General features: G+C 43.3%; 1 protein-coding gene across 8 annotated transcripts in view; it reads right to left on the reverse strand.

The window, feature by feature from the left end:
- LOC126997935 (hemicentin-2-like) overlaps positions 1-14,050 on the reverse strand; it is a 56,766-nt gene that overhangs the window by 17,305 nt on the left and 25,411 nt on the right. For all 8 annotated transcript variants that reach the window (XR_007752513.1, XR_007752515.1, XR_007752514.1 and 5 more), the window contains 4 exons: positions 5,471-5,618; positions 2,557-2,690; positions 1,256-1,412; positions 226-363 (listed from right to left, as the gene is read on the reverse strand). Coding sequence is in view for 4 of the 8 variants with exons in the window: in XM_050859185.1 (XP_050715142.1) it covers positions 226-363; positions 1,256-1,412; positions 2,557-2,690; positions 5,471-5,618 (577 nt within the window). In the remaining 4 variants the exon portion in view is untranslated. The remainder of the gene's footprint in view (positions 1-225; positions 364-1,255; positions 1,413-2,556; positions 2,691-5,470; positions 5,619-14,050) is intronic.

Consider the following 14,050-nt stretch of genomic DNA (forward strand, 5'->3'; position numbering starts at 1 on the left):
GAGAGAGTGGCTGTTATCCTCCTCTTTCTTCCCTTTGATGTTTATGGTAAAAAGTGGGTGAGGAAAGCGAGGTATATACTTTTCCTTTCTTTTTTCTTCCTTCTCCTCTTTAATCCCGTCATATACCAGCAATCAACCTTATCCTAATCCATTGTTGTATCTGAAACCAATCAAAGTCCCACAAACCAAGGATTCATTAACCACAAAAACACATCTCTGTCTCACCTGCCGTGTTCTCGAGGGCCCAGGTAAAGGCGAAGGGGGCGGGATTAGCCTTCACCTCACACCTCAGAGTCACGTCAGAGCCTGCAGAAACCTCGTACACCTGTGGCTGAGTAGACGTCGAGGCACACATAGGACGGTCTGAAGAGGAGGAGAAGTTGAGGCGGAATTTAAGGAGGTGGAGTAGGAGAAGGAAGAGTTAAGGAGTGTTGTGAGTGCTAGGGACAAGCTAGTCATATTTCCAGTTTTAAAGTATTTATAGTAGTAGTCTTCTTGCAGTAGTGTCAATGGTAACTGTAATTGTAATATCATTTATTGGAAACCTCATATCTCCTTTCTTACTAAATCAGTTTCCCCGAGATTGGGCGTTCTGTAACGTCTCCACCGGTATTTTCCCCCCTCCCAGATGCTAGTCATATACAGGGTCTTGTCCGCCCTCGTATGGAGTATGCATCTTATGTATGGGGGAACTCCACGCACACAGCTCTCTTGGACAGAGTGGTGTAAAAGCCTCCTCGTGTCATCAACTCCCCTCCTCTTACTGAGGGCCTTCTATCTCTTAAATTCCTCCGCAATGTTGCCGCTTTCTTTCTACTATCGATATTTTCATGCTGACTCCATGCTCCACTTGCTAACTGCATGCCTCCCTTCTTCCCGCGGTCCAGCAGCACTCGACTTTCTGCTCTAGCTCAGTCCTATACTCTCCAAATCCCTTATGCAAGTGTTGACCAGAGTCTTAATTCTTTCAGCCCTTTCAATGTTAAACTCTGGAACAGCTTTCCTTCGTCTGTACTTCCTACTACCTGTGACCTGACCTCTTTCAAGAGAGGAGTATTAACACGCCTCTCCATCCGAAACTGACCTCTATTTTGGCTACTCCTCTCTACTTTTATAGATGCAGCGACTGACGGGCCTCTTTGTTTTTTACTTATTTTTGTCCTTGAGCTGCTTTCTATACTGTAAAAAAAATCATCTTTTCCCCTCTACATTCCTTCCACCCCTATCCCTCTCCTTCCTTCCCTCGGCGCCTTACACGTCACGTCCAGTTGTAAGGCGTTGCTCTGCCCGTCGCCCTCCAGGTTGCTTCCCATGCAAGTGTACAGCCCCGCTGAGGACTCCATCAAGTTGGTAATTAGCAGCGTGGTGTTCAGAGCTCCCACGGCACTGGCGGCCTGAGGCAACGCACGGCCCTGTGTGTAGAAGTAATAGCAGATGTTGAAGTAGTTTGCCGAGCCTCTCCAGAATGGATGGATTCCTGTTTGGCACTCAGTGAGGTTGTTTATCAGTCACACGTACTCTCGTTCTGCATGTCACTATATTATTTTCTTTAGGTCGTCTGTTATACCAGATAAAGTTATGGTTGACACACACAAAATGTTAACATTAATTCAACAACAAAGTCTCAGGAGATCTCTTGCCACATTTCGCACCAGCACTGTTTTTTTTTTTTTTTTCAGCAAGATATCCACTAGATTGGCACCAATTTCACAATTTCACAGCGCCTACAAGACAAACAGTATGTTACTGACGGAGCGTTACCAAAGTAGTGAAATGGAAAAGTCTATGAACACAGGCAGCCATGTCAACATTACATACTCAACGTCATCCATGATGGACAATGCAATCAAGCACACCGGGACGTCAGCACATCTCATAAACCTTGCTCATACACTTAGTTTTCCTTTTTAGTAGCTCCCTCAATCTATTTTCATAGGGTGAAATGGTTAATTTCAGAATTGATTTAATAACTCCTGCAAAAAGTGAAATAACATTATGGAGCTGTTCTTTCACACATGGCGATCATAGTGTCTTTATAGTTTCTTCCTTTTTCTATTTAATCTTTTTGTTTTAATGTGTAGGAGTTTTATGATTACTTCTGAGTCTAATGGTGTCAACCATATCTGTTTATCTTGTTTAGGAGTTGAGCTATAGGGCAAATATTATGGACAGATAGCACTAAAGCATGTGTGATTAACAGACAACCTCTTTGCAATCAGGAGAGGACTAACAAACCCAGCCTATGCGCCGGAGGAACACTCCGTATAAACACTCTGTAGTAGTAGCAGTAGTGATGATATAATTATTTATTGTAGCAGCAGTGGTAGTATTAAAATGAAGAAAGAATTAAGTAAATAAGTCAATATACAATCCCCTAGCAACCAAGACCTATAGGAGAAAAATCTTTAGTTCTACATAGCGTTAGTAAAAACTCTAAGGAGAATAAATCAAAGTACATACTAGATATTCCTCGACTACAAACACAAAACCTAATTCCATTCAGATTATATAAACAAAAAAAAATTTTTCCTTGTAAACGCCTGCCAATCAGCTTACGTTATGAAACCAGGTGACGTTGAAGACAGGTGGGTTGGCCCTCACGTGACAGGTGAGGGTGACGGAGCTGCCCTGTTGGACGGCTACGGCTTCACCTTCCGGCTTACCTGCCTCCAAGGTGACCACGGGCACGACTGTTCCACCGTGAGCACAGGTGAGGTGAGTCAGGTGAGAGCCCCATGGAAGGAAAGTAATATATTTCATTTCCAATGTTTTTAAGATTAATTTTTTAAAGCATTGGAGAAATGCAAGCGTTAAATTTTGTGAGTGAAAACTATTGGTTATATTAGAAAAGGTAAAGATAGGAGAAATAAAATTATAGGTATCTTTCATGAGTAAGATTTGTAAGTCAGTAAAGTGAGGTATATATCAAAATATTGTGCATCACTTGTGTGTGAAAAAATTAGTAGAATATGAAAATATATAGCAGATTAATGAAAACTTATATCCAATTTAGTAATAACATGTTTGAGAAGTTAAAAAAGTTTAATAATTTACTTAAAATTAAAATATTGTTGGATACGTGAGGAAAAGGAATGGACAGTTTATGAGTAGCTGAGTGGATAGCATGACGGCGCCGCGTCCAGGACGACGCGGGTACCCACCCCGCCCAGTGACACAGGCTGGGATTTTACAATCATTGTCGAGTGGCCAAAGACTACACACATGCTGTCTAGCCCTATCAACCCGGACTTTGGATTGTAGGATCAAAGATGAGCTCCGGGGGGCAGCATGAGTCACTGCAAGATGGCGTCAATATAAACACTTGCCAGCGCCACAACGGGCTAGGACCGACCATCAGACCCCACCAAGAAAGCCTACCGGCGCAATAGGCAAAAACGTTAAAAATATGTGTTACGTAGGCTAAGGAAAGTGTTTGAATCGCTTGCAAGGTAGATGAAATGTATGATAATTGAAAATGAAGAAATTAAAAAGATGGATGGAAGCAACTGAAAAAAACTCAACACCTGATAAATAAATAAAAACACACACACACACACACACACACACACACACACACACACACACACACACACACACACACACACACACACACACACACACACACACACACACACACACACACACACACACACACAGACACAGACACACACACACACACACACACACACACACACACACACACACACACACACACACACACACACACACACACACACACACACACACACACACACACACACACACACACACACACACACACACTCACACACACACACACACACACACACACACACACACACACACACACACACACACACACACACACACACACACACACACACACACACATTCATAGACATTCATAGACTATAGAAAGGCTTTCGATTTCGTCCACCACACCACTGTCATCAACAAGGCAATTAACCTCGGGCTTCATCCCAGCATAGTGTCCTGGCTGGCCGACTTCCTCTCCCAACGCAGTCAGATGGTGAGGTATCAGGGCCTGTCCCCCCCCAGCACCTCACCTGTGGTGTGCCTCAAGGAACCAAGGTCGGACCGCTAATAAATAATTTCTGTTAGCCTTAACAATTTCTCCTAGGTAGCAGTAAGACGCCAACAGAAAGCGAAACTTGGCAACTGCTGGCTAGCAAACAGCTGCTTGTTAAGTTTTGGCTCAGGGGTGCCAACTGTACTATACTCTCGACACTCTCGATCAAGTGTTTATATTCATTAATCTGATGATTTCAATGTCAATATTAATAAAAAAACAAGAAAATGTGTTCACCACCTGAGTCCTGTCATGAGTTTCCGAGGAATTACTGGCTGCAAAATATGTTTTCACCTCGTTTTTATCTTGGGTATTCTTTTGTCTCTCCTAAAACTTCAACTTTCTTTCGCGCTGCTACAGAAGAAAACGGGAAATGTTTTAGCATTTACTAACATATTGTATCTATCCACGAGGATCTATATCGTAATTTTCTTTGTAAATCCAACAAACACATCAATGTATCCGCGCAAGCCGTAATCTCCTATCATTCCCGATTAAAATGCTTTTTGGATGAAGAAAAATGGTCAACAAATAAGGGAGGAGTTACAATAAGAACATAAGCAGTTCTGCTAACAGCTGTTTGCTAAGCGGTAAAAGTGCTCTCTGCCCCTGTTACCCTAACAGTGCTGTTAAGGCCTTAACAAGCTTTATGAATATATGTCAGAGCTTAACAGAAAAATGTTAAGGCTAACAGGAATATGTTAGTCTTAACAGCTGTTTGCTAGTGGTAACAAGTTTTATGTATATGGGCCCTGATCAATAGCTACCCCACACCCCCAGCTGCTGGAAGTACGTAGACGATTATTATTATTATTATTATTATTATTATTATTATTATTATTATTATTATTATTGATATGATTATTATTATTATTATTATTATTATTATTATTGTTGTTGTTATTACTATTATTATTATTATTATAATTTTTATTATTATTATTATTATTATTATTATTATTATTATTATTATTATTATTATTACATTATTTACATGTATTTTGCCCATGTAATTTTTTTGTAAATTTTCAGCTCTAAGGCTGATTATTATTATTATTATTATTATTATTATTATTATTATTATTATTATTATTATTATTATTATTATTATTATTATTATTATTATTATTATTATTATTATTATTATTATTAAACACACACACACACACACACACACACACACACACACACACAAACAAACAAACAAAACAAAAATAAAAGAAAAATAAACACAAATAAACAAACAAGCACACACACACACACACACACACACACACACACACACACACACACACACACACACACACACACACACACACACATTACCTTAGTTTTCTCTATCTCGAGGGAAAAATTTAGAAAAGACCCACAGAACCCAACCATTCAGGACACAACACTCACAGCGAACACTCAGCAGAAGGTGGTGCTGGAGGGCCTGGGACGCGAGGCGAGGACTGAAGGCGCGACACTCCAGAGGGGCCTTGTCATCCGTGTGCTGCGGCCTCACCCTCACCGTGCTGATGCTCACGTTGCCTCCCTCCTGATGATGCTGCAGGAGAGAGGAAGAAGAGATGAAGCCCGGAGGATTAATGCCCATGGGGACGTTGAGGGTGACTACAAGACGATGAGGATGAAGAGGATGGGTAACCGGTTGTGTAGTGGGTAGAAATAGACAATGATTGAACTAAGAAGAGAGAAGGATAGGGAAAGAGGAGAAGGAGGAAATGATAGAGAAGATGGAAAACTGGTTTGTAGTGGATGAAATAAGTAATATAACAAGAGAGATATATAAGTACAATGAAAGTAAGTTGGAGGAAAAGAATGGGAAAGAGAGGACGAAGGGTAGAGAAGATAGTGGTGTTTGGGCTGAAAGGAAAAAGAGAATGAGAGACAAAAAGAAGAGGAAGTGGGGTGGGAGGGAGGGAATGGGTATCTCTTTGTGTAGTGGGTGAAGATAAATAAAGAGAGATGAAAAGGAAGAAATGAAGGAGGTACAGGGAGAGAAGAGGAAGGAGGATGTAATGTGAAGATGATAAGTATGTAGTTCATGAGAGGAGGTCAAATAAAGAGGAAGAGAAGGAGACTGGAAAATATGAGTAGGAGAGGATAGAGGGTGGAGAGGATAGGAAATAGCTAGTTGTATATCATGTGAAGTATGAGAAAAAAAAGGAGTGTAACACGTAAAAGAAAGTATGCATCATAGCAAGCATGAGTGTGATTGTAAATGAATAAAGGAAAGAGTAGGAGGGAGGATGAGAGAGATCGTCAGAGCGAATGAGAGACGAGAGGTATGTGATGGGTAAGTAGGTGAATAAGAGCTTAACAACTACTAATCAGGTAAATGACAGAAGGAAGGAATTAAAGCTGAAAAGTGGAAGGAAGGTTCGAAGGAGAAAGACAATGAATGACAAAGAGACAATGGAAACGGCGAAGAAATAAAAAAAAATACATGAAAGAACTGATCGGGGAAGAAGAATGGAAGAGGATAAAGACGGATGACAGAGTAAAAAAAAAACAAGCTGAGGAAAACCTGGTGACGGGAGATGAACAAAGAACGCCTGAGGAAATCCTCCAGGACCTGATGCGTTAAGTAATCAAAACACGGATCGCAAAACTAAAGGTAATCGCGTCACACATATATTAACGAATATTATAATACATCGATTTGAAGAGGAAAGTGAGCCGGAGAAGGCTTATGATGATTGCCTACGTCAGATTAAGTTACAGATTATTTGATCTTATTTATACGAAGGGTTAGAGGTAAGGAAGAGGTCTAGTATAGACAGGCCCAACATACTAGACCTCTTCCTTACCTCTAACTCTTCTGCTTACTTTGTCAAACTGTTCTCTCCGCTGGGATCCTCCGATCACAGCCTTATTTCTGTATCCTGTCCTATCGCTCCTGTACATCCTCACGACCCACCGAAGAGGCGATGCTTCTGGCATTTTGCTTCAGCTCGGTTGGACGACCTGAGGATGTACTTTTCCGATTTCCCGTGGAATGATTATTGCTTCCAGGAGAGGGAACCCTCTGTGTGTGCCCAGCCCATTACAGAGGTGATTGTCTCTGGAATGGAGGCATACATTCCACGTATTTTCTCTACTCCCAATGCTAAAAAGTCTTGGTTTAATCACGCTTGTTCTCGTGCTGTCAAAGATAGAGAGGCAGCTCACAAAAGGTACCAGCGCCTTCGAACTCCCGCTAACCATGATCTTTACATTTCCGCCCGGAATCGTGCCAAATCTATTCTTCGACTTATCAAAAACTCCTTTATCCATAGCTAATGTCAACACCTTGCTTTCTCTAATTCTTCCAGAGACTTCTGGCACATAGCCAAAAATATCTCCTCCAGTTTCACTTCTTCCTCTTTCCCGCCGCTTCTTAACCCAGACGGGGTGGGCGACGGTCAAACAGATAGCAAGAAGGCCCAGAGTTCAGGAGGACGCGAGTTCAGTCCCCGACCGGTGTCACCAAGCCGGGATTTTTCAGCCGCCGCCGAGTGGCTTAAAAATACCCACATGCTGTCCAGAAGACCACCTATCAACACGGACTCTAGATTCTAGGATGCAAGATGGCGCCACTATAAACACTCGTCTGCGCCAGAACGGGCTGGGCCGACCATCAGGACCCACAGGGAAGAAGCATTGGACTGACCATCAGGATCCACCGGGAAGAAGTCTACCGGCGCAATAGGCCCAGACGTAAAAAAAAAAAAAAAAGACGGCAGCACTGCCGTCTCATCTATCTCTAAGGCTGAACTCTTCTATCGAACTTTCTGTAACAATTCCACTCTGGACAATTTTGGGCATATTCCTCCTACTTATTCCTCCACTGACTCCTTCATGTTTGTTATTAAGATTATTCAGATTGATGTTTTCTATGCCCTCTCTGGCCTCTAATCTCAAGAGGGCTTACGGACCTGATGGAGTGCCTCCTATTGTCCTTAAAAACTGTGCTTCCGTGCTGACACCCTGCTTGGTTAACTCTTTCGCCTCTGCCTATCAAAATCTACCTTTCCTTCCTGCTGGAAGTACGTCTTCATACAGCCTGTGCCTAAGAAGGGTGACTGTTCCACTCCCTCAAACCACCGCCCTATAGCTTTACTTTCCTCTCTATCTAAGGCTTTTGAATCAATCCTTAACCGGAAGATTCAATAGCACCTTTCCACTTCTAACCTTCTATCTGCTCGCCAGTATGGGTTTTGCAAGGGGCGTTCTACTGGCGATCTTCTTGCTTTCTTAACTGATTCTTGGTCATCCTCTCTTAGCCGTTTCGATGAAACTTTCTCCGTTGCGCTAGACATATCGAAAGCCTTCGATAGAGTCTGGCACAAGTCTTTGCTTTCTAAACTGCCCTCTTTTGGATTATGTCCTTCTCTCTGTTCCCTTATCTCCAGTTTCCTTTCCGGCCGTTCCTTCTCTGCTGTGGTAGACGGTCACTGCTCTTCCCCTAAACCTATCAACAGTGGTGTTCCACAGGGCTCTGTTCTATCACCCACTCTCTTCCTGTTATTCATCAATGATCTTCTTTCCATAACAAACTGTCCTATCCACTCATACGCTGATGACTCCACTCTGCATTATTCAACTTCTTTCAACAGAAGACCCTCTCAACAGGAATTACATGACTCCAGACTGGAGGCAGCAATACGCTTCACCTCAGACCTTACTATCATTTCCGATTGGGGTAAAAGGAACCTTGTGTTCTTCAGTGCCTTAAAAACCCAATTTCTATAGCTATCAATCCGACACAATCTTCGAAACTCTTATCCCCAATTCTTCGACAACACTCAGCTGTCACCATCTTCAACAGTATACATCCTCGGTCTATCCTTAACTCAAAATCTTAACTGGAAACTTCACATCTCCTCTCTCACTAAATCAGCTTCCTCGAGGTTGGGCGTTCTGTATCGTCTCCACCAGTTCTTCTCCCCCGCACAGTTGCTATCCATATATAGGGGCCTTGTCCGCCCTCGTATGGAGTATGCATCTCACGTGTGGGGGGGCTCCACTCACACAGCTCTCTTGGACAGAGTGGAGTCTAACGGCCGTACCATAAGGCAGCCTCCTCGACTATAGAAGCTCTTCGGCCAATTTCTCATACCATAATCTTCGAGGGGCCCTCTCCGTAGGCGAAGGAAAGGTGTTGACGGGCGAAATTGTTGGAATCTGGCAAGGGGTCGAGATAGGTACATCTTCGTGAGCCCCTTCGCATATTTTATGCGTCAGTTCTGCATTTTTCTCATTAATATAGTAATAAATGATCCAGGAATTATAATAAAACGTAATTGATCTAATATGAATCCGCAAAAAAATTTAAATAAATTATTTAAAATTTTGTTTAAGACTTTAGGGTTAATTGTTTCATGATTTTTAACCCTTGCCGAGTTGCCGTGTCAACACGCCTCCTTGGTCAACTCAAGGAGCTAGGTAGTCTTTTCCTATAGCTCCGATGGGGCTCGAGCACTTTTCTAACGGCTCCTTGCTTGACGGGATGGTAGCGAGGGGCAGAGAAGTGATAACGCCGGGCACATGTGGACTCCCTGGCTGTGTGCGTGGAGAGAGGTGGAAACCAAGGGGTGCTGACGTCACTCCCCATCCCCAAGGCCTCCCCTCTCGTAGGCCTTCTGGAAACACGGGCCGCGCAGGGATGCCAACCCTATCACTCACGCTATGTTCCCAATTATACCTATATTTGCCTTTCAATCAACCATTTTCTTCGTGATTATACATTGAAAAATATGTATGATTACACTAATATATGTAAAATGCTTCAATTATCAATATTTCCCTAAATCTATTTGTGGTGCCCCGAGGGCTGCGACACCACTCGTGTCATCATCATCTTCACCGGCAATATTTTCCGATGACAACAGCGGTATCGACCGCTAAAACACAACACGGACTCCAACACATGATTGTCCCCACTGTTCATTTACCAACCTATACACAATTGTAATTGCCCATTAACGCACCCGCTTATCTCTCTAAGCCAAACACAATCACCGCGGCCAAAAACACGATCAGCCGCGGAACAAAATGTTATGAAAACAAAGCTGCGTCACCGCGTGAATTAAGCATGTCGGTTAGGTAGATTATTGTATGAGCTCGGTGTGAGTTTGATGTATGACTCACACGCCTGACGTATTACCCTCGCGATGTCTGCCTATATAAGAAGCATTTTCTCCAGGCTTGACCTCAGATTAACCAGCACTCTGTTCGTTGCTGGACACTCAGTTGTCCTTCCCTAGACAACATGGGTAGAACATTCATCGTTGCTACTGTGAGTATGGAGTGAAGAATTACCATAGAGGAAAGCGTATCTAACATATCTATTGTGTTCTATTATCTTAGTTTTACTTAGGATTATATTTCTATGATACTTTATTGTGTGAGTTTTTACTCAATATTATACCAGTGTTAACGTCAGTAACCAATAGTGAAAGAAAACCTGAAGACTCATTGAGTCTAGTAAGCCAGTCGCTGGTTTAAACAATATTTTTACCCTCTGTAATATTAAGTAGTATTAAGGTAGAATAAAATACATATAAGAAGGCGACACCGTTTCAGCACCCCATTTACGAACTCCTTTAAATACTCCTAAAGTACCAGAATTTTAAGTCAAGTGTCACTAGTACAAACAGTGTGTCGTCTCCCCTGTGTGACCCGGATTACGGGTTACAACATTGGTGTCAGGTGTGGGGTGGTGAAACAGGTGGTGAAACAGGTGGTGAAACAGGTGGTGAAACATGTGGTGAAACATGGTGAAACTTGTGGTGAAACATGTGGTGAAACTTGTGGTGAAACTTATGATTTATATTGGTTTATATTGGTATTGTACTGGTGTATGTCCACATCCGAAAGCGAGGGAGAAGACAGTTATTCTTGGAATTACGGAATAAGACTTTAGAGTTAAAATGCCAGACGAAGGCAACCCTCCCCCAAAAAGAAGATGGAAAATCGATCACCCTTGCCCATGATGATCTTGTCACGCTACTTAGCCGTCATACCTTGAATGATTTTAGTAGAGTGCAGGGACTCTTATTTTTGTGGTGGAGAAGAAAAAGTAGCAAAGCACCAAACCACCCATGCCATAAGCTAGCAAAGAAATGGATAGAGGATATTGAAAGCCGGACACAGGAAAATTGGGACACTACCGGAAAGATTGAGTTAGCTAAACAATATGCCCTGGGAGCAGCGCGCTATCATCTCCTCGGTTGTATAACTAGATGTGGACAGGATTGGGAAAAGTAAAGGAAGACTTCCTACGTGTGTTTCCCACAGTAAGGACCTTTTCGGTCCTCCAGAAAGAATTGGGAGAGGCAAAACGGCGGACAGGAGAAAACATCCGCACCTTCCTCATCCGCCTGGAGACATTGAGAGACGAGTTGATCGCTCTCAAGCCTGACAATGCCAGTTTCTAACTGAGATAACCGCTTTACGGCTCAGAGAGGCTTTCCTCCGGCCCTCTTACTCATCCTAACGGAGGAAGAAAAGGGGGACCCACAGAAGGTATTAAAGAAAGGGTATGAGTATATTAAAGCTTATCCAGAGTCGAAGCTATCCGATGCCGATATCGCCAAAGAAATAAAAGTGCTGAACGTCTGTTCCACCCAGGCATCCGGACCCAAACATGTCTCACAAGCCCGTCCTCCACGCCCTCCAGGCCAGTCACGTTACCCGATACCCCAAAGGGGAGGACGGCACGCCGCGCCACCTACACGCCCATATGGGAACGCGCCCACGCCACCCACATGTTATGCTTGTGGGTATGTAGGACACATGGCTCGCGATTGCACATATGGAAGGCAATATAGGGTGCCTACCACCCACCAACGGGCTCTCGGTACCCTCAGTACCAGCCCACTCGAAACAGGCGTCAGCCTGTCTCGCCTTGCGCTGCCTGGCGCCCGGAGTACACGGCCGGTCCCTCACCCAGTAGCTCCTGGCTCAACCCTGACCACGAGAAGAAAAAAAAAACGACCCCAGAGTAGCTGCGGCAGTCCACGGCCCTACCAACGCCCTCACGTTGAGATTGTGCGTAGGCGCTAATGCACCAAAGGAGATGGTTTACGCAATGCTAGACACAGGAGCAGGAGCGTCCCTAATAGAAGAAGATTTATTTAGGAAGGTAGGGGAAGATGATAGTTACAGAACCTCTCTCCATACAAGGGGTAGATCGGACTCAATCCCTAATAAAGGACTAGCTGAAGTAGTAGTAGACTTTGGGCACGGAGAAATTATAGAAAAATTTGTAGTAATATCACAAGGTATAGTGTTACCAACAGCAGTTTTGTTGGGCCTAGAATTTATGTGGAGACAAATGTGGTAGCTGCACCGCTGGACACACCTGGGCAGTTTAGTGTAATGGTGGGGCCTACCCAGTGGAAGTACATTCCTGGCTGCGGACGATATGAGCCCGTACCCAGAAGATCATAAACCTACTTTAGACGAGATGGAGGAAGTACCAGTGAAAGCATACGCTATTAACGTGGCGTCCTTGCTCCCAGGCACGGCAGGGTATGTCACTCTGGAGGCAGAGATTGGCAGAGCCCAGCAAGCCTTATTTCTCCCAAGGTCCAATGATATCCCTTCATTTTTATTTCCCGGGTTAGTAACCTTAACTCCTAACGTCAAACAAACCAAAGGCAAATTCATCATTCCCTATGCTAACCCAACTGAAGAAACTATTGAGATGCCAACAGGTGAAGTGATGGGACACATTTATTCTTGTCACTCAGAATACTATCAATCATCGACTAATGAATGTGTAGCGGCTGTCACAAAAACAGCTACAAAGCCGCCTGTCACCCAGTCAAGTAAGCAGATGGTACTCGATAAGCTGATAGACGAGCTATTTTTACCCTCACAACGGGAAAATTGCTGTCTGAAGGGCTTAACCCTCAAGTATCCTGATGTGTTTGCTCTAAAAAACGAGCCACTCACTATTACCCCCTATTATGTTCACACTTTAAGGCTAAAAAATGACAAGCCTATATATAAAAAGCCATACCCAATACCAGTAAAATATCATAAAGAAATAGAGATTCAGCTCAAGGACCTTGAGGCCCAGGGTATTATACGCCCTAGTGCGTCACCCTACAGCGCACCTCTAGTCCCTGTTGCTAAAAGGATGGTGGAGTCAGACTTGTCTCGACTTCCGCGCTCTGAACGATGAATTGATTGATGACAAACATCCACTCCCTAACATTAACCTCATTTTGCAACAGTTAGGGGAAAGTAAAGTATTCACCTCCCTTGATTTGCGCCAGGGCTACCACCAAGTCCCATTGGCAGAGGAATCTAAACACTTGACAGCCTTCACGACACCTTATGGCCTCTATGAATTCACTACAGTCCCCTTTGGATTAAAAACAGCACCTGCAGCCTATCAACGGATCATGAATCAAGTTCTCATAGGTCTGACAGGAAGAATTGTACATGTATACCTTGATGATTTGATAGTACAAGGGAAAGACATGGACCATCACCTAAAGAACCTCCATGCCGTCTTGGACAGACTGCAGAAGGCTCACCTGTCCTTAAGACTAGATAAGTGTTCCTTTTCAAAGAGCAAGTAGATTATCTGTCACATTGTTAGTGCTTCTGGCTTGAAGCCTCAGCCCTCAAAGGTACAGGCGGTGCAACAACTCACTCCTCCGAAAACAGTCAAAGAACTTCAAGGTTTCCTGGGATTGGTTAACTTTTATAGGAAATTCATTAAAGACTTTGCCAAGATAGCATCCCCACTTAATAATTTACTCAAAGGAGGAAAGTAACCAAGAATGATAAGACACATCTGAGTGGAATGAAGAGGCATTGCATGCATTTAGCACACTAAAGAACAGTCTAACGACTGACATTGTTTTAGCCTTTCCGGATTTCCGAAGCCCTTCAATCTCACCACAGATGCGTCAGATAAGGCAATAGGTGGTGTGTTGCAACAAAAGGATGAAAATGGTAGTTTACGTCCCATAGCAT

This window comes from Eriocheir sinensis, chromosome 13 (assembly GCF_024679095.1).
Source record: "Eriocheir sinensis breed Jianghai 21 chromosome 13, ASM2467909v1, whole genome shotgun sequence".
NCBI lineage: Eukaryota > Metazoa > Arthropoda > Malacostraca > Decapoda > Varunidae > Eriocheir > Eriocheir sinensis.